At 49.9% G+C, this 20,006-nt stretch overlaps 2 protein-coding genes across 3 annotated transcripts in view; one reads left to right on the forward strand and one right to left on the reverse strand.

The window, feature by feature from the left end:
- Positions 1–470: 470 nt before the first annotated feature.
- Rsph14 (radial spoke head 14 homolog) overlaps positions 471–20,006 on the reverse strand; it is a 76,515-nt gene continuing 56,979 nt past the window's right edge. For both annotated transcript variants that reach the window (XM_090320203.1, XM_090320204.1), the window contains exons 5-7: positions 3,918–4,143; positions 2,916–3,052; positions 471–855 (exon numbers count right to left, since the gene is read on the reverse strand). In XM_090320203.1, coding sequence (XP_090176329.1) covers positions 614–855; positions 2,916–3,052; positions 3,918–4,143 — 605 coding nt within the window. In that variant the 3' untranslated portion in view covers positions 471–613. The remainder of the gene's footprint in view (positions 856–2,915; positions 3,053–3,917; positions 4,144–20,006) is intronic.
- Gnaz (G protein subunit alpha z) overlaps positions 10,295–20,006 on the forward strand; it is a 50,831-nt gene continuing 41,119 nt past the window's right edge. Inside the window, exon 1 of the mRNA XM_090320677.1 lies at positions 10,295–10,454. The gene's annotated coding sequence lies outside the window, so the exon portion shown is untranslated. The remainder of the gene's footprint in view (positions 10,455–20,006) is intronic.

The following is a 20,006-nucleotide window of genomic DNA, read 5'->3' on the forward strand; positions in this document are numbered from 1 at the left end:
AATGTACTATGTTATTTCTCTACTCTTTTGTTGTCCTTTGGTTAATCTCATATTGTTACTGTATCTGACTTGGTTACCTGGCATATTGTATATATGTTTATTTGAAATAGTAAAGGGAAGGGGGGGAAACAAGATGATTGGGAGGGGATAGGGGGAGAGAAATAGGGACAAAAACATGAGAAGGGGTATCAATGTGTGAGAAGTAATGCACCTACTATCTGGTGAATACAACTGTAACCCCTTTATACATTACAATAAAAAACAAGTTTGTGGAGATTGGCTGGTACCTAGTCCAAAAATTCAACCCAGCTTCCCCTCACACCCCACACCCCCTTCACCTGTTGAAGGGTTCACTCCTGATCTCTACTTTCTGGGGAGACTCTGAGCCCCCAATGGAGAACAGATGTGCAGGCCAACTCCCCACCAATTCCCAAGTCTGAGTTGAGCCTGTTCTACCTAGGACCTGGTGCTTCTGGGCCTGATATTTCTTCTTTGGTGGCAAGATTGATGTGACTCTGCTGCAGGAACATAAATCAGGGCCCAGGGTAAAAAGATTCAGTCCATTTATTCAGGGATGGAGCCACTTAGCAAAGGCGCCCTGGTGGAGGGCTCATCAGGGTTTCCACTCAATCACGTTGAGGGCAACAGTGGCTGCCCGCCGAATGTTCCCATTCTGATCTGCCTCAAGCTCACGGAAGACTGGTACATGAATCTGCAGTAACTTTCGGCCCTCAGGGGCCTCTGCCAGCATGGTGAGGGCCTTGGTGGCATTCAGGCGTACCTTGGTGCTAAAATTTGTGTTCAGCAGCTCCAGAAGTGGGAGGATGGCGTTAGAGTCCAGTGCTGCATACTTCCCTGTAGACAAGGAGTTTGCTAATCAGCCACTCCCAGGGCCTCTTCTCCCCCATCCTGCCTGGTGCACCCTCCCATACCTGCTCAGCTTCTCCCATCCTGCCTCTCTCGCATTCTACTGCTAAGCCAGACTGTACCCCTTATCTCCTGCCCTTCTAGCCCCTTACTGGCATCTCCTCACCCACCCTGTATCTGTCCTAAAATTCGTTTTCCTCAAGAAATACAAATAATCTTACTAAAATGCAGAGCCATTTGGCCAGGTTGCAAATCCTTCTTGAGCAACCTCCCTTCCAAGGTATAGATTCATGGGAGAAGCCTTGCCTGATATATTCAGGATCCTAGGTCTGATCCCCAGGATAGCCAAAACAACAACAATCTCTAACAGTCTGCAGGGAACACAGACTTTAATTTGCATAGAAGACACTCGCCTTCACCCTCCACTAGCCCTTCTTTCCTTTCTGTGTGTGCATGCGTGCACATGTGCATATATGTAATCATGCGTGCTTAATACTATCTCTGTGATAATCCTCAAATCCTTCTCAGATGAGGCTTTTCTCCTGTCATATGCTCCCCACCCAATACTGCATTTCTCTGCATCTCCTGTCTCTCATGCCAAGTGAGACACTTGCGACCTCTGGATTCCCATTGTCCAGCTCGTGGCCTGATACATGACAGGGGCTCACAGACCTTCAGTGGGAGTGCCAATAGGGACATATGTGGCTCGTTTTTCTAGGTCCTGGCTTTGAAATCTCTGGTCATTGCTTGAGTCCACACATGCCCCTGGCTATTTAAGGAGTTTCCTTCACAAGATTCTTTGGGTGCTCCAAGATGAAGGACACAGGAGGTGACTCTGCTCTCCAAGTACTCAACCTCCTGTCTACAACAGAAAGGTGAGCCCTGTGGACTCGAAGGGTCCAAATATCTCTTCTCCTGTATATCTTAAGTTTCATCATTAAGGCCCAGTGAGAAGTTTCTAGCAGAATCTGTCTTTGAGGGGTTTTGCAGCCCATTACAAATCTGAGACTCAGAGAGTCCTTCTTAGTATACAAAGGAAGCATAGTGCACATTGCTGGTACAGGTGAGTTTGGGCTAGCAAGGAAGGTCAGAAAGTTTTAGAGGGTCTGGGTATGGGAAAGTAATTCGCATCCATTTTTTTTTTTTTTGGTGTCAGTCCTGGGGCTTGAACTCAGGGCCTGAGCACTGTCCTTGGGCATTTTCCTCAAAGCTAACACTCTGCCACTTGAGCCACAGCACCACTTCTGGCTTTTTCTATGTATGTGGTACTGAGGAATCAAACCAAGGTCTTTGTGCATGCTAGGCAAGCACCCTACCACTAGGCCAAACTCCCAGCCCCTCGCATCCAATTTTGGAAAAGTAAATTATGGTCAAGAAGACTAGACAAGACAAAGTTAGAGAGGATCTATTTTAACATCAAATCTGGATATAGTGGCAACTTCTGTGGTCTCGGGTACAGGGAAGGATACCTAGGAGGACTGGAGTCCAGGCTAGCCCAGACCTCAGAAAACCACAAGATCCTACTTGAAAACTGACATAAAAAAAAAAAAAAGCTGGGAGTTTCTCAAATGGTAAGGGTGTCTACCTAGCAAGCATGAGACCCTGTATACTATGTATATATTTGTTTATTTATAAAAGCAAATAATCTGGAGGAAGGAAGGACCATTTAATCAAGTCTCCATAGTTTGCTCTGAGTACCTGATAGCAAAATCATGGATCAAGGCCCACAGAGGGCCTGAATCCAAAGTGGGAATTCCAGGCCCAGGGAACAGCCTAGTGATAGTCATCTTAAAATGAACGACTAGTGTGGGGGCCACAGATAGCCTTCAGTGTCCAGGAAGAAAAGGGAGGGCTGGACTTTAGATAAAATCTCAAAAAGACTTCAGCAATAGACCACAAGAGAGACTTTAATGGAGCCTCTAGGGTGTAGATCTGGGGTAAGAGTTGGCCCTTGAGCATGGGAGGGATGAGTTTTATAAAGCTTTTGTGGCTGGTGGGAAACTCCCAAATGGACCCACTCCAACTCAGGGATCCCGGTGTCTCCTCACCTTCTGTGGTCACTGTCGCATACATCAGGGCCCCAGCACAGTTGGCCTTCACCTCCATGTTCACATCTTGTAGCAGATGCACCAGGATTGGGATGACGTCAAACATCCATACCTGTTTCTTGCCCTCCAAAGGGATGCTGAGACAAAGAGAGGACAGCTAAAAGCTCTGCTTTGGGAAGGAAGGTGGTAAGGCCTAAGACTGGCCCAGTTGTCATGAAAGGAAAGGACCTAGGTTGGGACTTCCCCCTTGTAGCCCAGAACTAGCCATAGCCCGAGCACCAGGACACAAAGGAACACGGGGTGAGCTGCCAGTGAAAGTGAGATCAAGGGACTAAGATGCAACGGGACAGTGCCCAGTGCCATCATTCAAAGAAGAAACCAGACAGGTTCTTCTTCGTTCCAAAATGTAGAGGTGCAGAGCCTAGGGTATAAGCCACAGCAAGGCCCATTTGAATCTTCCTTGTCAAAAGCTGTCCTAAGAGATGAAAGGCTGGGAGTTGGGAAGGTTTGTGCTTCCTCAGTTTACAGCCAGACCCTGAGCTTAGATCTTATACTTCAGTATAAGTGTCTAAGTGTCTATGTGTACAACTTATAGACAACCCCTGATATGCTGTAGTCACTTTGTGACCAGACTGGCATTATTATCATTGGGGCTTTGTTTTCCTTCCTCATGAAAGGAAGTGACCACAATTATCTCAGTCCAGGATTGGAATAGGAAATGGTTTACTGGCATACAGAACACTGTTGAGCCAAAAGGGGAAATGGTCCACACTAGTGGAAAAGCCCTTCTTCCAACCCAGCACCCTCCTCCCTCCAGGAAATAAGGAAGCAGGGGAAGGGGAGACCCAGGGCAGATGCCCTTGGCCTCTATGACAGCCTTAGCTGGAAGAAGCCCTGTTGCTGACCTGCTGTTGGGCCAGTGGCGGCTTAGGTGCCTTGGCGGCTTAGGTGCCTTGGGCAGAAGCTCAAGCCAAGCTGCTTTGTCCCACCAGGTCATCTCACCTGATAGCCATGAGTGCTCGAGCAGCCTTGCTTCGGATTTTCTCATTGTAACTAAAGAGCTTTTCTTTGAAGCAGGGTACAGCGCGGCTTCCCAGTGCCTCTATGGCATCTTCCTGCAGGCACGCTGCCAGTGTGTCCAAGATGAGCTCCTGGATGCTTTCCTCCTCCCTCTGAAGCTTCCACACCAGTGCTGGGACCAGGCCACAGGTGACAATACCCTGGGCCCCTGCAGGACAGGAAACAGAACAGGATGAGACCTACTTTCTCCTCCCCCAGTGCTGATTGGGTGCTCAGGTAGGGTAGTGGGTTGGCAGGAGGACTTGGCAGGCAATCCAGTTAACCAGGCTACCTGGCCTCACATTGGAAGCTGTGTCTATAGTTATAACAGGAGCTGAAGTTGATAGATGAGCCCTACAGCGCCCTACAAGGGGTCCTACAAAGGGCTCCAGTCTTTAGTTACCTGCATCTCAGGAGCATCAGCCATACACAGGAGTGCAGCGGTTAGAGAAGAAACAGCTCATTGCGTTAGGCCTAGGCACATGTGGGTGAGAAATTATTGGGTCATGAGGGTCTTAACCCCACCAATGGGTAAAACTATTAATGAGTCAAGAACGAGGCTCATGTCTATATCCTGGCTACTCAGGAGGCTGAGATCTCATGATCAGCAGTTGAAGCCAGCCCTAATAGGAAAGACCAGGAGACTATTATCTCCAATTAACTATCCAAAAAAAAGCCAGAAGTAGAGCTGTGGCTCAAGTAGTAAAGCACTTGTCTTGAGGGCTTTGGGGGAAAGCTTTTGATGAGTTATTGCTGAATGGGCTATTAGGAATGGGCCTAATTGGAGGAAATAGATCACTATGTGCATGCCCTTGAAAGGTGTTCCCAGCCCATTTCTCCCTCTCCCCTTTGTTTTTGTTTTAGTGCCAGTCCTGAGGCTTGAACTCAGGGCCAAGAGCTCTTGCTTGGCTTTTTTGTTCAAGGCTAATGCATTACCACTGGAGATACACCACCACTTTAGGCTGTTTTTCTGTTTGTTATGGTTTTGGTGGTTAATTGAGCATAAAGAGTCTCTCATATTTGTCTGCCTGGACTGGATTTGAACCTCAATCCTCAGCTTTCAGTCTCCTAAGTAGCTAGGATTACAGGCAGGAACCACAAGTGTCCAGCTCATTCTGTGACGTGCCCTCTTACTCTTTGGTTCTTTCCCTCTCTATACTTTCTGGCTGCCATGACTTCTGACCCCTATGGTTTTCTGCCCCATCACATACTCAGAAACATGGAGACAAATGACTATAGATGAAACCTCTGAAACAACGGTCCAAAGTAAATCTTCCTCTTTTAGACTGATCCTCTGAAGCATTATGTCATAGCAAGGAAAATATTACCTATTCTGTCCCCACAGTGTGTGTCAGGAGAGGGACATCAAACTTCTTTCCCATCCAAAACATGTCATAGATATTGGAGATGTCATAGACTATACGCCATAGATCCTACAGAAAGGAGGATTCCACATGGCACAGCTGGGGTACAGATACTAGGACAAACACAATAAAGTAGACCCCATACACAAGCTCTGCTCACTCTGGCTCCTCTCCCTCCTGGTAAATGCCTGTCAGTAGCCATCCGGAGAAACCCATAGCCTGGCACAGGCAGAATCCAGAGGGGCTCAGGTTTTCTGAACAGCCTCTCTAGCCCTAGGGGTGAGGAAAGACAAGGGGCAGCCCTGGTACATGGCTCTCAGGCCACCCTTCGCTATTGCCCTGTACCTAGCCCTTTCTCTTTCTCCCCGGTAACCTACACTGCCCACTGAGAAGTTATCTATAACCACTGGTGAGGTGGCCACTAGCAAATAGCTCTCTCTTCCTTCTGCCCTCCCTAGCTAAACCTTCTAATTTACTCCAGAGAGACAAATAAACAGGTTAATTAGCCTAAAGGTCTCTGAGTGCCAATTAGCACCAGGGAATTCCTCTTTGAAGACATAACCTTAACCTTCTTCCCTTACTCCCTGAGGACATCAAATGGCAGGTGCCCCGGGCGAGGGGGGGTGCAGTGGCAGAGCAGGGTGTCCAGCAGTTCCTCCTGTCCCTCCCTCTGCTCCCTTATGTCCAGCTGCTAACTGTAGTGTCCGGGTGGAACAGCTGGCTCTGCCCTACTTGCTCTCGGGGCACAGGACAAGTGGTTTCCTATTTCTCCATGTGTCATACTCACATGACTTTTTCATGTCTTTAATGGTTTCATTGCTGTAATAAAGCCACATAAACTAGCAAAGGAGGGGGCATCAAGTATGGGGACTGTTTTTCTTTCTTTCCTTCCTTTCTTTTTCTTTCTTTTCTCCTCTGAAATGAGCACAGTGAATAAGAAGAATGGAACTGGAGCTGGATTAGAATCTCTCTAAGCTTCCCAAGAAATACCAGGACAGGTGCTGGGGCTTAATCTGTCAGGAACTGATGTCTGAGTTGAGATGGCCATAGGCTGGGAAAAAAATACAGGTAGCTAAGATGAAAAAAATGAAAATACTGGAGGTGGTTATCTCTCATGCTTTACTCCCCCTTGGTGAGGAAATCAAGGCCCAGAGAGCAAGCTCAAAGGCCCAAGGTCACACAGCAGATGGGGACAAAGCTAGGACCCTCAGCTACTAAGTTTGTGTCTTGAGCATCTGTCTCAGGGCCCTTCTCCTAGAAATACTCAGCACTAGGATCTGGGTTCATTTTAAGACAGAGGGAGAAGATTAAAAATAAAACGCGTGCTGGGTGTGCCTTTCTGCTCGCTCACTTTGCTTCTCTTCAGCTAAAAGGAGAGTGGCGGGCCTGGCTATTTATAACTAACCCAGATCCACAACTGCTTGTTCTGTTGGGGCAGGGCCCATGGACCCCAAGGAAACAACCCATAGGAAGCCACCCAGCTGCTGCAGGTGAGAGGCAGTGAGGTTTGGGAGCAGGCCAAGCAGAGCAACAGAGAGAGCCCAGCTAGGATGGAGTGGCAGTGTGCAGGCAAGACTTTGGACACTGAATGACCAGAACAGATTGAGACATCCTCCTTCTATGCTAGGGGAGTAAGAAGTTGAGTGGGAGTATCAGCTGGATTAAACATTACCAAATTGGTTGTCACACAGATAGAGGAACAAGGCCAGGATCTTAAGGGCTCTGGAAGTACCAAAAGGAAGGCCCAGGGAAGCATGGCCTCAAGGAGGTAGATAGTCCAGAAGAGCAAAGAGTGGGAAAGACAAGGGTATATGTTTAGAAGGAGCAGGGGGAAAGGGAGCTTGATTAAACATGAGAGAGATGGCAGATAACCATAGCATGGAGTCACCTGCAGCAGATGTTTAATCACTTTCTTAGAGAAGGCTGGTGGGCCTGCTGTCCCTGCTGAGTCAGGAGCTTCTAGTGAGCTCTCTTTTTCTTGCTACTACAAAGCCTTAGCCATTGTCTTCCAGGTTCTTGTACCAGTCCTGACCAAGAGCCTCCCAGACTCAAGAGTTTCCAGCAGCGTTCTGCTCACTAAAGTTCCATCCTTGGTCCATTTCCTCTCCTACCTTTTCTCTCCTCATTGCTGTCACCTGGCGCATTTGGTGTCCCTACGATCTTATGGCCACATCAGGCTCTATGCTGAATTAGATTTCATGGACAGACTTTTCTGCTTCTCCTTATTTTTTTAGACTAATTGATACTTTTGTATTTGATTATTCCCTGTAGCAGAGCTCACATGGTCTGTGAGACCATACCAGAAGCATGTCATCCATCTTCTCAAATTTCAAAAGCTCTTCTGAAAATTTTTCAGAGGTATCTGGTGCCAGTGGCTTATAGCGGTAATCCTAACTACTCAAGAGGCTAAAATCTAAGGATCTTAGTTCAAAGCCTACCTGGGCAAGAAAGTCCATAAGACTCACCTCTAACCACCAAGAAGCTAAAAGTGGAGCTGTGTGACTCAAGGGGTAGGAGTGCTAGTCTAGAGAGATAAGGCTAAGGGAAAGCCCAGGCCCTGAGTTCAAGCCCTAGTACCAGCACAAAAGACACATAGAAAGAAAGAAGGGGGGAGAAGAAAAGAAAAAGAAGAATTTGTAGTGGTTCTTAGGCCAATCATCCCCTAATTGTACTGAAAAGCCACCAGCTAGGAATGACTGTCCCTATTCTTAGTAACTCTACAAGCTTGAACACAGTATGGCTAGCTGGTCTGCCCTGGGCTTATTCATACCCATCTTGGAATTTACTTCTCTTCGGCCTCCTTTTACTAGTTACTTCAAATCCTTCTGTGGCCTGAAGCCAAGCATCAATTCTTTAAGAAGCTGAACCTCATGGTTCCCCTTGCTATTGCCTGCAGAGCCTCGGTGGGTCCCATCTAACAGCCCCATATGACTATAATACAGATAACTGTTTCTTCCACCCCTGCTTTGGAGCCATAGGAAGAGGACTAGAACTATGTGCCATGGAGAAGAGGCTGATGATAAATAATTGCCAGATGAATGAATATAATATTCAATTTGCCACCAATAAGACCATCTCATTTCAACTCAACTTGATGTGGTCTGCAGAGGACAGGGAAAGGAAAGCAACAACCAGACTCAGTGGACCCCTTAAGGGGCTAGCCTTTGCTCTCCAGCTGGAATGCAGTACCTACTCTTGTACCTGGGTTTACTCTCTGCAGAAAACTGAACACTGGACCTTTGATCCTACATTAGAAACTAACTGCCTCTACCCATCTCTCCTTGCAAATGTGTGTTTCCTATGTACATTAATTCTATTAATGCTTCAAGAAGTCCAGTTGGGGGTCTTTTTTTGACAAATGAGTCCACAGTGCTGGACTCTGAAATCCTCCTGACAGAGGCATGGCCTGATATGGCCTGGTGGCAGGGCAGACATGTACATCCAAATAGCTTTTCAACTGCTGGGGAAATTCCTTTAAACCTCATTGGCCATTCCCAAAGAGCACTGACTGTAGTTCTTTACCAGCATCTGTCTGCTTTTAAAAGTTTATGCAGTAGCCAGACAGGTGGCTCACACCTGTAATCCTAGCTACTCAGAACGCTGCGATATGAGGATTGTAGTTCAAAGCTAGCCCAGGCAGGAAAGCAGAAGAGGAGCTGTAGCTCAAGTGGTAGAGCACATTAGCTTTGAGCCAAAAAAAGCTCAAGGACAACACCCAGGTCCTGAGTTCAAGCTCCAGGGCTAGCACAACCATCTTATGTGGGCTGTGACCTTTCAGGTTGCAACACAAAAATCCCCACTTCACAGCAGAAGGAACATTCCAGGGAGGTTATGGGATGATGTTTGCAAGCCAGAATCACCCAAGAGCAGAATCCAATCCGTTCCCCTGCCTTTTCTTACTACAGACCTGGCCTTAGGCCTGCCATCCCATCTGACCAGCCTGTGGCCAGTTCCAGTGCCTCTGCTTAACGAAGGGCGAGATCTAAGTAATTTCACTATGTAGGTGTAAAGTGACAAGAAAGGTGACAATATATTGGGGGCCGCATTCGCATTTTGTCAGGGATGCGCTAAGATGGTCATGGTTCATGTTACAAGGATGGAAAAGGCTGAGTAGCACCAATACCCTGTTTGGCCAGAGTTTTTTTCAGCACTGAAGTGAGGGTTCCTGGCCCTTAAATAGGATCTATTTGAAATAGAAAGCAAAATTTCACAGCCTAGCCTCAAGTGCATGTTGCCAGGGACCCCCAGCTACCCAAAGGGTCAACAGGGGAGATGGCTCCCTCTTGCTGGACTGAATGAGAGCCCTCTTCCTGGCTGCACAAACCTCACAGGTGTTAAGCCTTTAGGGTCTGCCTGTGTCTTTCACACGTCCTGGAGGACTGTCACAACAATCTAGCGAAGCCAGTGCTACTAGATACTTGGGAAACAGAAAAGCTGGGAGAGGCTGGTGGGTTGTCTAGGGTCGCATAGCGCAGGAGGAACCCACCTGGGGTTGAATCAAGCTGGGAAGAGGCAAGCAAGAAAGGCAAGGCGTAGTGGAGGGAGCCAGCGCCATTACCGTTTTCAGACTGGGACTCTGGTTTCTAGAAGCAACCCCGCTGGATGGGCACCACGGCCTCGACAAAGTGGCTTAGACACTTGGCGCGGGAAGCGCGTGCCGGACTGCGGCGCCTGGAGTCACGGCCCCGCCCTTTTCTGTCGCCATTGGATCTTCGCCGTGTCTGTCGGCCATTCATGTCCAATGGGCGACGAGCCGGCGCTAGTGGAGGGGCGGTGCCGCCCGGCGCGTGGTGCCCGGCGGGCGCGCGGCCCTCCCCCGCCCGCGGTTGGCCTGGCAACGCACTGCGCTCGCGGCTCCGCCCCCTGCCGGCGGCGGCGCGGCGCGGGGCGGGCGGACTTGCGGGCGGGAGGGCTGCTGGCGGCGGGCGGCGGCGCGGGAGGGCGGGCGGAGGCAGCCAGGCCGACCCGAGTGTGTGCGCGCCGCCCGCGGTCCGGTCACGTCCCCGCGCGCGGGTGCCGTGGCCCGTGTCGTGCGGAACGAGGAGGCTGCGGCCCGCGCTCACCGCCCCGCCCTGCCCAGAGCAGCTCGGCAGATGCACGGTGCCTCGGCCGGGAGGTGAGTGAGCGGGACCTGCTGCCGGGGCGCACTCGGCGAGCCCCGGGGGGGGGGGGGGTCGGGGGTGCGGTCGGGGCGCCACCCCACCCCCACCCGGGGCCCCGCCCGGGCCTTTGTGCTCAGGATTTCTCGGGGCTTGGAGGACACGGTGTCAGGGATGCCCTGCCTGGGTGAGGGCCGGCCAGGGCGGGGTTGTCTGCCAGGTGGGCAGGGGGCTGGCCGAAAGGCCAGACAGACAGGTGCTGGCGAGGGGGGGGAGGCGCGGAGCTGAGATCGCTCGTGGAAGGGGCGGCTGCGGGCCTACGAGGATGGGCAGGGGCCGGCTGGGATGCCTTGTGGGGCCTCTGGGCACCCAGAGCAACCGCTGGTGCAGAGCCCAGGCCGGACGATCTGCAGAAGCGGCGCTAAGGCGGGGTCTCCCGCCGGGGATACGGGGGAGAAGGCGACCCTGGGTGGCCGGAGCGCCAACGCGTGGCCTTGGCCGGAGAGGGCCCCGAAGGCCTGGGCCTGGGGACAGACAGCTCGCAGTTTTCGGTCATTGCTCTTGGAGCTAGCAGGTTCCTGGGAGGCATTTAGAGCAAGAGATGAGTATCGACCTGGTACGATTGTAATATGTTCCCAGCTCAATATTTTTTTTCCCTTAAAAGGCGGTGGGGGTGTTTGAGGGAGGGCCTGAGGACTAAGGGTTCGGTATCCTGCAGGGAATGCGAGAGGGGCTCTGCCTTTAGGGAGGTGCTGAGACTGTCTAGGGTGACAGTGGCAAGAATCTGCCTAGGCCGAGAATTGGTACTCCTGTTACAGAGAAGAAGATGGGAAGGCAGTGCCAAGCAAGACTAGGGTTCCCTGGAGTCTGAGTCTCAGGGTGTAGGGACTGGCCTGATAACTGAGGTCTGTCTGGCTTGGGGGAGCAGCTGAGCAGCTGACTGGCTCCTTTCTGCCTCAAGTGATTTTTCTCTGCCCTGGAGATCAGTCCTGCTGCCCTCATCCCTGTCTGGAATAAGATCCTTGGCCAAATTCAATTAAGCAAATATTTACTGAGTGCTTCACTCTCCCCCCGCCTTCCTCCCTGCTTGGGTGGACAGAGTGGGAATGGACTGGGCCTGCCCTCCCAGGACTGACTCACCTCCCCATAGGGGAGAATTGTCTGTGCCCAGATAACCCAACCCCCAGTGTGTAAGGCACTTGGGAGGGGCCTGGTTGAGGTGCCACCAGCCTGGGTCCAACCTGCCTGTGGGCAGTGACATTTGAACTGGAGCTTGAAGGACACTGGCAGGGTTGGGGTGGGCATTGCGAGCGGAGGGGAGAGAGTAGATGGACACCAAGAGGAGCTTAAGCAGCTAGTTCTCGTGGGAATGTAAAGCTTGTTTGAGAAGGAGTCAGAGGTATGGAGGGAAAGGAGGTAGGAGACTCCACAGGACTGGGAGATCTGGGGAAATGGAATCATCCCATTGCTTGTTAGCGTCTGTCCTAATGGAGACTGCAGCATTTGTGTCTATAAAAAAGAGGGACCATTCTGAGATCCTTTGAGCTGAAGTGGGCTCGGGAAAGAACTTTAAAGATCAGAGAGGTCTAGCTCCTTGCAATCTGGGGCTGGGCCAGTGCTGTATGTAGCCACTTCTTCAGTGACAATGCCTAGCTAGTGATTCTGTGTCTTTTGCATATGGATATTTGATATTTGTGGCTGTGACCTAGGAATGTCCATGTAGGGATTAGTGGAGATCTAGAGGGCTGGCCCGTGTGTGCATGAAGCAGTGTCCCTCCTCTAGGAATGATGAGACACTGCTGGCTTTGGTTTAATTCTTCCTATGTGTTCCTCTAACACATTGATTTTCTGCAACAGGCAGTGAATAAGACATAGAGAGTTCTTCCCCCTTGGAAGGCCCGTGTTACCTTCTGCCCTACATCTGTTCCTTCACTTACAGGAGTGATTTTGCCCCTCCCCCATCTGTCTCTGTCTGTGTCTGTCTGTTTCTGAAGAAGCTGTTTATTACTCATACAGTGGCCTACACACACTTTGGCTGAAGCCCAAGAGGCTGTATTAAAAACAGGGCCTGCCTGCATGGAGCATGTGGTCTGTTTTTCCATTTGCCTCATCCAAGGAGCTTGCCATGGACTCTGGTTTGGGGACAGAGATAGATTTCTTCTCTCAAACATGTTTCCCAAGAGGGGAAAAAAATGGGTTGATCTGGACCTCAGGAGCTTCTAGGGTGATTCTAGCAACATCTGGGTAATTGTAAAGACTGCTAGCACAGTAGGCCTTCTCACAACTAAACTCTGAGCATGGCCTCAGCCTAGCCACTCCGTTTTCTGGTATGTGCATTTGGACAACTGTGCATGTGGTTTCCTTCCCTGGAGGCTAGGGTAAAGCAACCTGGGAAATATAACACACTCTATGGCTATAGAGGCAAGCTCACAGAACCTGACCACAGCAGGCTAAGGGGAACTCTGGAGGAAGCAGATTAGCGTACTTATCTCCCAGAACCCCAAGAAAGGAAACTGGGGTAACAGCAGAACCTCTAGGGCAGCCTCTAGTCAGCTTGACCAAAATGAATATGAAGAAAAGTAGAGGCATCAGGACAAACCCCAAAGGTCAGACCCCAACAGCCACCACACTGCAACTGTGCAGACTGGGAAGGGTGCAGGGGCACCCAGACTCTTACCCAGACAGTGAGGCAAGAACTCCAATTTAGGTATAAGGAAAAAGCAGGATCAGGCCCTGGTCCCACTGCTTCCTGATCCAGTCCCAAACTCTCTGAGCCTTCTTGTCCTCCTCTGTAAACTGAGCCATAAGTGCCCTGCCTGGTTCCCACACCAGCTTTCCCACATGTTTGGCCTCTTGCATTATCCAGAATTGCAGTGGAAGAATGAGCCCACAGGGACCATCTGTCAATCCTGGAGCATGGTGGGGATGACACCAGCCCTCTTACAGGCCTGAGGAGCAGAGCCTTAACCTTACACAGGGCCTTCATTCATTCATTCAGCTAATATTTACCAGTGCCTGCTGCATGCCTGGCACGGGAATGGCAGGGATGCAGTGTCCATGCCTAGGGTTCACCCCTCATATACTGACAATAGCACATGTAACTGAGAGCAGGGGAATGAGCACCTTGCTGTGTGGAACACTGAAGCCAGAGGCAGGGGGGAGGACATGACCTCTCTGAGGTGGAACTGGTACAGTGCCCTGGAGAAGCCCTAGGCAAGCTATGTTATGTCCAAAGAAGGAACATACAAAAAGAACACAGCGGAGGCACTGAGAGAACACTGCTAGAAGGCCAGGTGGCTGAACCTGGGCATGATGTCATAGACTCATAGACTAGTGCTTAGTGAGAGTTCAAGACCAGCCTAGTTGCATAGCTACATAGCAAGAGCTTGTCAAAAAGAAAGGAAGACTGGGTGCCCATTGCTCATGCCTGTAATCCTAGCTATTCTGGAGGCTAAGTTCTGAGGATCACAGTTCAAAGCCAGCCCTAGCACAAAAGTCTGTGCGACTCTTATCTCCAATTAACCACCAGAAAACTGGAAGAGGTGCTATGGCTCAAGTGGTAGAATGCTAGCCTTGAACTGAAGAGTTCAAAAACAGCAGTAAGGCCCAGAGTTCAAGCCCTACAACTGACCACAAAAAAAAAAAAAAAAGAAGAGACCAGAGGGCTGGAGTCCAGTCCAGTGCAGGGTTGTTGGTAAGTTATCTGGGAGGAATTCATACTTCCCAATGAGATAGAAAGACCTGTTTGGAGCAAAGACAAGACTTGCACTAATACAGACTTTTTTTTTCCAGTCTTGGGGCTTAAACTCAGGAACTGGGCATTGTCCTTGAGCTTTCTCAAGGCTAGCACTCTACCCTTGAGCCACCGTACCACTTCCGGCTTTTCTGTGCATGTGGTACCAAGGAATCAAACCCAGGGCTTCATGCATGCTAGGCAAGCACTCTACCACTAGGCTACACTCCCAGCCTAATTTGGGCTTTTTAAAAGATGTCTATTGGGCTCAGTGGTAGAGGAGTTGCTTACAATGGGTGAGACCCTAGGTTCCATCCCCAAACCTAAATCAAATGCATGCATGCATACTCACATGCATGCATACTTACATGTCAACAGATAATACTTTCATGCAAAGACCTCTGTTGATATGAGAGAGTAAACTGGGCAAGAGGTAAGATTTGAAGGTTGTCTGTGGCCATCACATTTCAGGTGAGGAAGATGAACAGTGAGGTGGGAACAGCAGAGATAAGAAGTGGCTGAATGAGATCTATTCTCAAGAATGGCAAATCAGACCATGGATGGTTATAACTGGCTTTGGCTGAGGAATGCATGAACAATGTGACACATTTGTGACCAGGAGTTGAATCTAAGATCCTAGTAGATGTAGGAAGAGAAAAAACGGAGAACTTGCAACCTGGAGTCTTTGACATTAGGGTATGAGAGAAGTAGCTAAGGTTACATGAGGATCAAAGTTAGATGAGTCCAAAAGGTGTGGGGCTGGAGTCTGAGGACTGGTGAGCCTATGGAATAGGAGAAGCCTTCCAGAGTCTGGAAAAGACAGGGTACCTGTGGCTCATGCCTGTAATCAAAGCTACTCAGGTGGTTGAGATCTGAGATCTGGGCACCACAAAGCCAGCCCAGGCTTGAAAGTCCATGAGATTCTTATCTTCAGTTAACCTCTCAAAAACTAGAAGTGGTGCTGTGGCTCAGAGTGGTAGAGCTCTAACCTTGAGCTGAAGAGCTCAGGGACAGTGCCCATGCCCAGAGTTCAAGCACCATGACAGATAAAAATAAAAGGATCTGGGGGAGGCCGGGAGTTTGGCCTAGTGGTAGAATGCCTGCCTAGCATGCACGAAGACCCAGGTTCGATTCCTCGGTACCATATACATAGCAAAAAGCCAGAAGTGATGCTGTGGCTCAAGTGGTAGAGCTCTAGCCTTGAGAAAATCCAGGGACAGTGCTCAGGCCCAGGACTGGCAAAAAAAAAATAAAAGGATCTGGAAAAGAAGGCATCCCAAGAAGGTATGTCTTCTGAATCAAACATGAGGGCAGATGGGTAGGATCCAGTCACTGAGCAAAACAGGCAACTCTGGCTGCACAATTTATGGGATTATTAAGAAATTATTATGCATTTCATGATGGTGACATGTCATAGAGCATTAAGCCTACCACAGGGTCCTCTGTGACTTAGATATCTACCTGGGAAACTGGCCTGATCCTAAGGACCATGGGGACAGTTGTAGGGCTGTGGTGGGCAGAGAACGTAGGCCTAATGGCTGGGGCCATGGTATATCCTCATTCCCTTCCTTTCCTTTCTCTGAGAGGCCACACAGGCTGGGACCAGCAGTCAAACTCAGCCTACAATTCTTGCCCTGATCTCCTGGTCTAGGAGCCCAGAGTCACATATTAAGTGAAGAATGACCTCTTCCCCCTCTGTCTGTGCACCCCCAACAGCTAGCAACCCCTTGGACAGCAAATAGCACATCTGGAAGTCAAACCAGAGGCAGACCCTGGTGAGTATGGCTAGTGTCTGCACACAATGGCTTTCTTGAGTTCATCTCTTTTCCACAGGAGCCTGCTTCATCACAGAGTTTTGAGTTATTTGCTTCTAAATTAAGGTAGAACTCTCTTTTAGAGATATCCCTGGAGCATTCATTGAACAGTGCTAAGAAGCAAGACTGTTAAAAGCCATGGTGCAGGGAGGGGCCTTATAAACAGTGACAAATTGCTGTTCCTGCTAGCAGCCTCAACCCGGAAGCCTGGCTAGTTCAGCCCTCAGCTAGGTCCCTCGTGGTAGTGACCATCCTGAGGCTGGAGGCACAATCATCAGAGCAGACTTTTCAGACCCATACTCCTGGGGTGGAAAGCTGCCAAGACAGGGTTCCCCTTGTTGAGGCTTCCCCTGTGAGGCATGAAAGCCAAAATCCTTCAAGATGTTGGGATGTTGGAGTAATAGACTGTACATGCTCTTCCAGAGGTAGATATAGGTGTTCTCAATGGCATGAGGCACAGAGAATCTGCCCTGGATTTCACAGCCAAGTAGCTTCCATCAGGCCAGTGTTCATCTCATTTCACAACTAGAGCTGCCAGCACAAAGACACAGGTTGTAGATGTCTCTGAACTTGAGAGTTCTCAACACCTTGAGGTGGCCCAGCCTCCTCCTGTACAGCCTGGCTCCATCCCCATTGGTCACGGGAAGGATGATGGAGGAGGCCTAGTTAGACCTGCTGAGCCAGAGCCAGTATGGCAGTACTTCCAGCTCTTAGGCCCTGGCCCCTGTTCCACATAGGCCACATCCTTCTAGCCCTGTCCTTTCTCTACCTACACCCCTGGGAGAGGCAGTTCAGGGCCTGGGCTCTGCTCCTATAGCCAGGTCCCCTGGGACTGATACACTTCTTTGCTCATAAAGTGAGAGCAGAAGCTCATAGGCTTCTGCTAATAGGGAGCAGAAACTCCCTTCTGTGCTAACACTAGGCTGGTGACTGGAAGCTTGCTGCCAGGTCAGACCCTCAGTGGAGGTGGCATGGGAGCTTTCCATCTTTGCACATGCTTGGTTTTTGCCTAAAATTACTGTCCTCCAGCTGCTCTGTGTTTTTTCTCCACAGAGCCAGCTGGGCCTTGCAGCTGCTACTTCTTCCCAGACCCCATCCCATATAAAGAGTTTCTTGATCCTCCATCGCATGCTCACTTGAGGCCTGTTGGCCCTGTCTCTGTAATAATGCCTGTGTCCCCTACATTCTCCACTGTCCCTTTGAATGTTCTTTTTCCTCTTGGCACTTGTTATACTCTATCTGTTCCATATTTTATGTACTTAATGTGCTTGCTTATTGTCTTCTGGGCTTCAGTGTAAGTTCTGTGAGGCAAGAATTTTGCTCTGCTTGCTTCCCAGAATGTGCCCAGGAAGTCCCTGTGGACGTGAACGAGCACTGGCGGGCAGACATGCCTCCAGTCATCCTGTCTGAACAGGACAGGACTTGCAACTTGGATTGACCACCCAACACAAACCATCCACAGGTAGATACCACTAGCTAGGCCCCATCTGGCTCAACTGTAGTGCACTTGCCAACCAGCAACAGGAGGATCGTCTGTCTTCTTACCACCCTGAATTGGATGATTCAGGCTGACACCTGGCGTCACCTTCAGTGACGTGATGTGCCTCATCCCAGCCTTGGTCAGATATGGGGAAGATTCACATAAGTCACGACATACAGAGATTTGTCCATGGAAAAGTGTACTGAGAACATGAGAGAAGACTGCTAGAAATAAAGGAACATGGTGACAACTGAGTAGCCCTTCCAGACCCCCGTGAATCCTGCTCCCTAGGACCCAGGAGCAGGGACTGGGTCTGCTTATAAATCTTGTCACTCTGTGAGCCTTGATTTCCTCAACTTTCTTACTTGTTTAGTAAACATGCATTCATGCGTGCATGCTTATATGTTTGTATGTATTTATCCAGGCAAGTGGTCTACCATTGAGCTGCACTCACAGGCTACATGACCCTTAAATTGAAGGCCCTGGGTGAGTCAAGAGTACCGAATAAGAACCTTTTACTTCCTGTTCCAAATTTAGAGTGGCTTCCCAAAGCACAGTGCTGAAGATTCTAAGGCTGTATTGTAGCTCAGAGAGGAAACTAGCATGGTTGATTAGTGATGTCTTTAGTAGGTCCAGGAGTCAGAATTAAGACATGCCTGCCTGCAGCTGAGCAATCTTGAACCTGTTACATCTGGCCCTTTCCTTTCTCCCTTCACACCCCTGAGAGAGGCAACTTGAGTATTGAGGATTTCCAGCGCTCTCTCCTCAGTGCTTCCCCAGCTGGCATATAGAGTTTATGAGCAGCTCAGATCATATCACTGACTCTCTTCTCCTCGTAACTGATTCCTTGCCTCCTGCCTAACCCATGACAACCTCTCCCTGTACACACAATAAATGAATGAAGGGCCTGGAGTATGGCCTAGTGATAGAGTGCTTACATAGCATGCACAAAGATCCGGGTTCAATTCCTTGGTACCATATACATAGAAAAAGCCAGAAGTGGTACTGTGGCTCAAGTGGTAGAGTTCTAGCCTTGAGGGAAAAAAAAAAAAAAACAAGGATAGTGCTCAGGCCCTGAGTTCAAGCCCAGGGCTGTCAAACAAATGAACTCGTGAAGAAGAAAAGGCAGAGAATCAACCACCTAGCAAGGTCAAGAGCCTGTTCCTAGGCATAACACTGACACAGGGCTTTGTTCCAAAATGGAGCTCCAAGAAGCCTACCTGTCTGTCTGGACCGGTGACAATGGAAGGAGGTACTAAGCTGTGTCCAGTGTGGGCAGCCTGGTGCGAGGGAACAGAGTGACCAGGGAGAAATGTGGTATATGCGTTATAGGCTCTTTGTCACGTGGGACAGCTCCGTGCGCCTATGTGATATGGGCCATGGCATGATCCATCAGCCTTCAAAATGAGAACACCCTCCAAACCACTGGGAGGGTCTCTGCAGGTCTTCTTTCATGAAGATTTATAGACCTAGACCCCTCAGCATCTCTGGCTCCAGCAAGGCCTGAGATCCTCAAGAGATCCTTAGCTTGACCTGAGCTGGTAGCATTATGGGGTTGGAAAAAAGGAAGGGAGGTGGTGAGCCGGGAAAGCATCAGTCTATATTAGAGTGGGGATTTTGTGTCCTGAACCTCCTTCCTCTCTTCGTGCCTCCCCTTGTACGGCATGTCCTGTCTAGCCTTAGCTGTTCCAGCCGTGTATGATCTCCGGCATGTCCCATCTACCTCTCCTGCTTCCTAATGACCCTCTGGACTAGCTACCAGGACGCTTACCATTCGTCACTGCTAGTGTGGGTACAAGTGGTCTGTCCCCAAGCCAGGCTTCCCCTCCAGTGTGGCAGCCCCCCTCACCCACTCCATTACCTCTGATATGCTGTGTAAACATATTTCTCGATAAAATGCCGGGAAGAAAAATAATTAGAGTGTTGCCTCCATTATCCAATTTCTGATTAATCAAACTCGCTTTGTCCTCGGCCAAAATCTATTCATTTCCCTTAAACACTGGGCCAGTGCCAGGCATCGATTTCCTCTATGATAACACCATGCACGCACGCACATTCCCAGCCCTGCCCTGCCCTGCCCTGCCACTGGGACTGCACAGAGGCCCTAAAGGGGCTGCTCTTCTTCTTCCCACCTATCTGCCAGCTCCATGCACTTCCTTCAGGGAGCCTCTTGGCCATAACATCACCCTCATCCCTCACCCCTGCACTGAGGTGCTGAGCTTGCTCATCGCTACGTGGTCTCAGGCCCCTATCTGTAAGATGAGCTGCAGCCCCAGACTCTGAGCTGCCCCAGATTTGGGGGAAATGTCCCTGTCACTGCCACATGAAGGAAGCTAAGCACTGGATGGGAAAGGACTAAGAGTGCAAAGAGAGATGAAGGACTCTATGTCGCATGTGGGTTGTGGAGTCAAGCTTCCTACGACACAACTGAAACTTAGCCCCAAAGGACTTAGAAGATGAGGCTATCATCCCTTGGGCTTGGTGGTAGCCTCAGGCTTAGCCATCCACCTACCAGGTCCCATTTAGCTGAAGGACCTTTCCA

The sequence above is a fragment of the Megascapheus bottae genome, chromosome 28 (genome assembly GCF_031878675.1).
Source record: "Megascapheus bottae isolate mThoBot1 chromosome 28, mThoBot2.hap1, whole genome shotgun sequence".
Taxonomy (NCBI): Eukaryota; Metazoa; Chordata; class Mammalia; order Rodentia; family Geomyidae; genus Megascapheus; species Megascapheus bottae.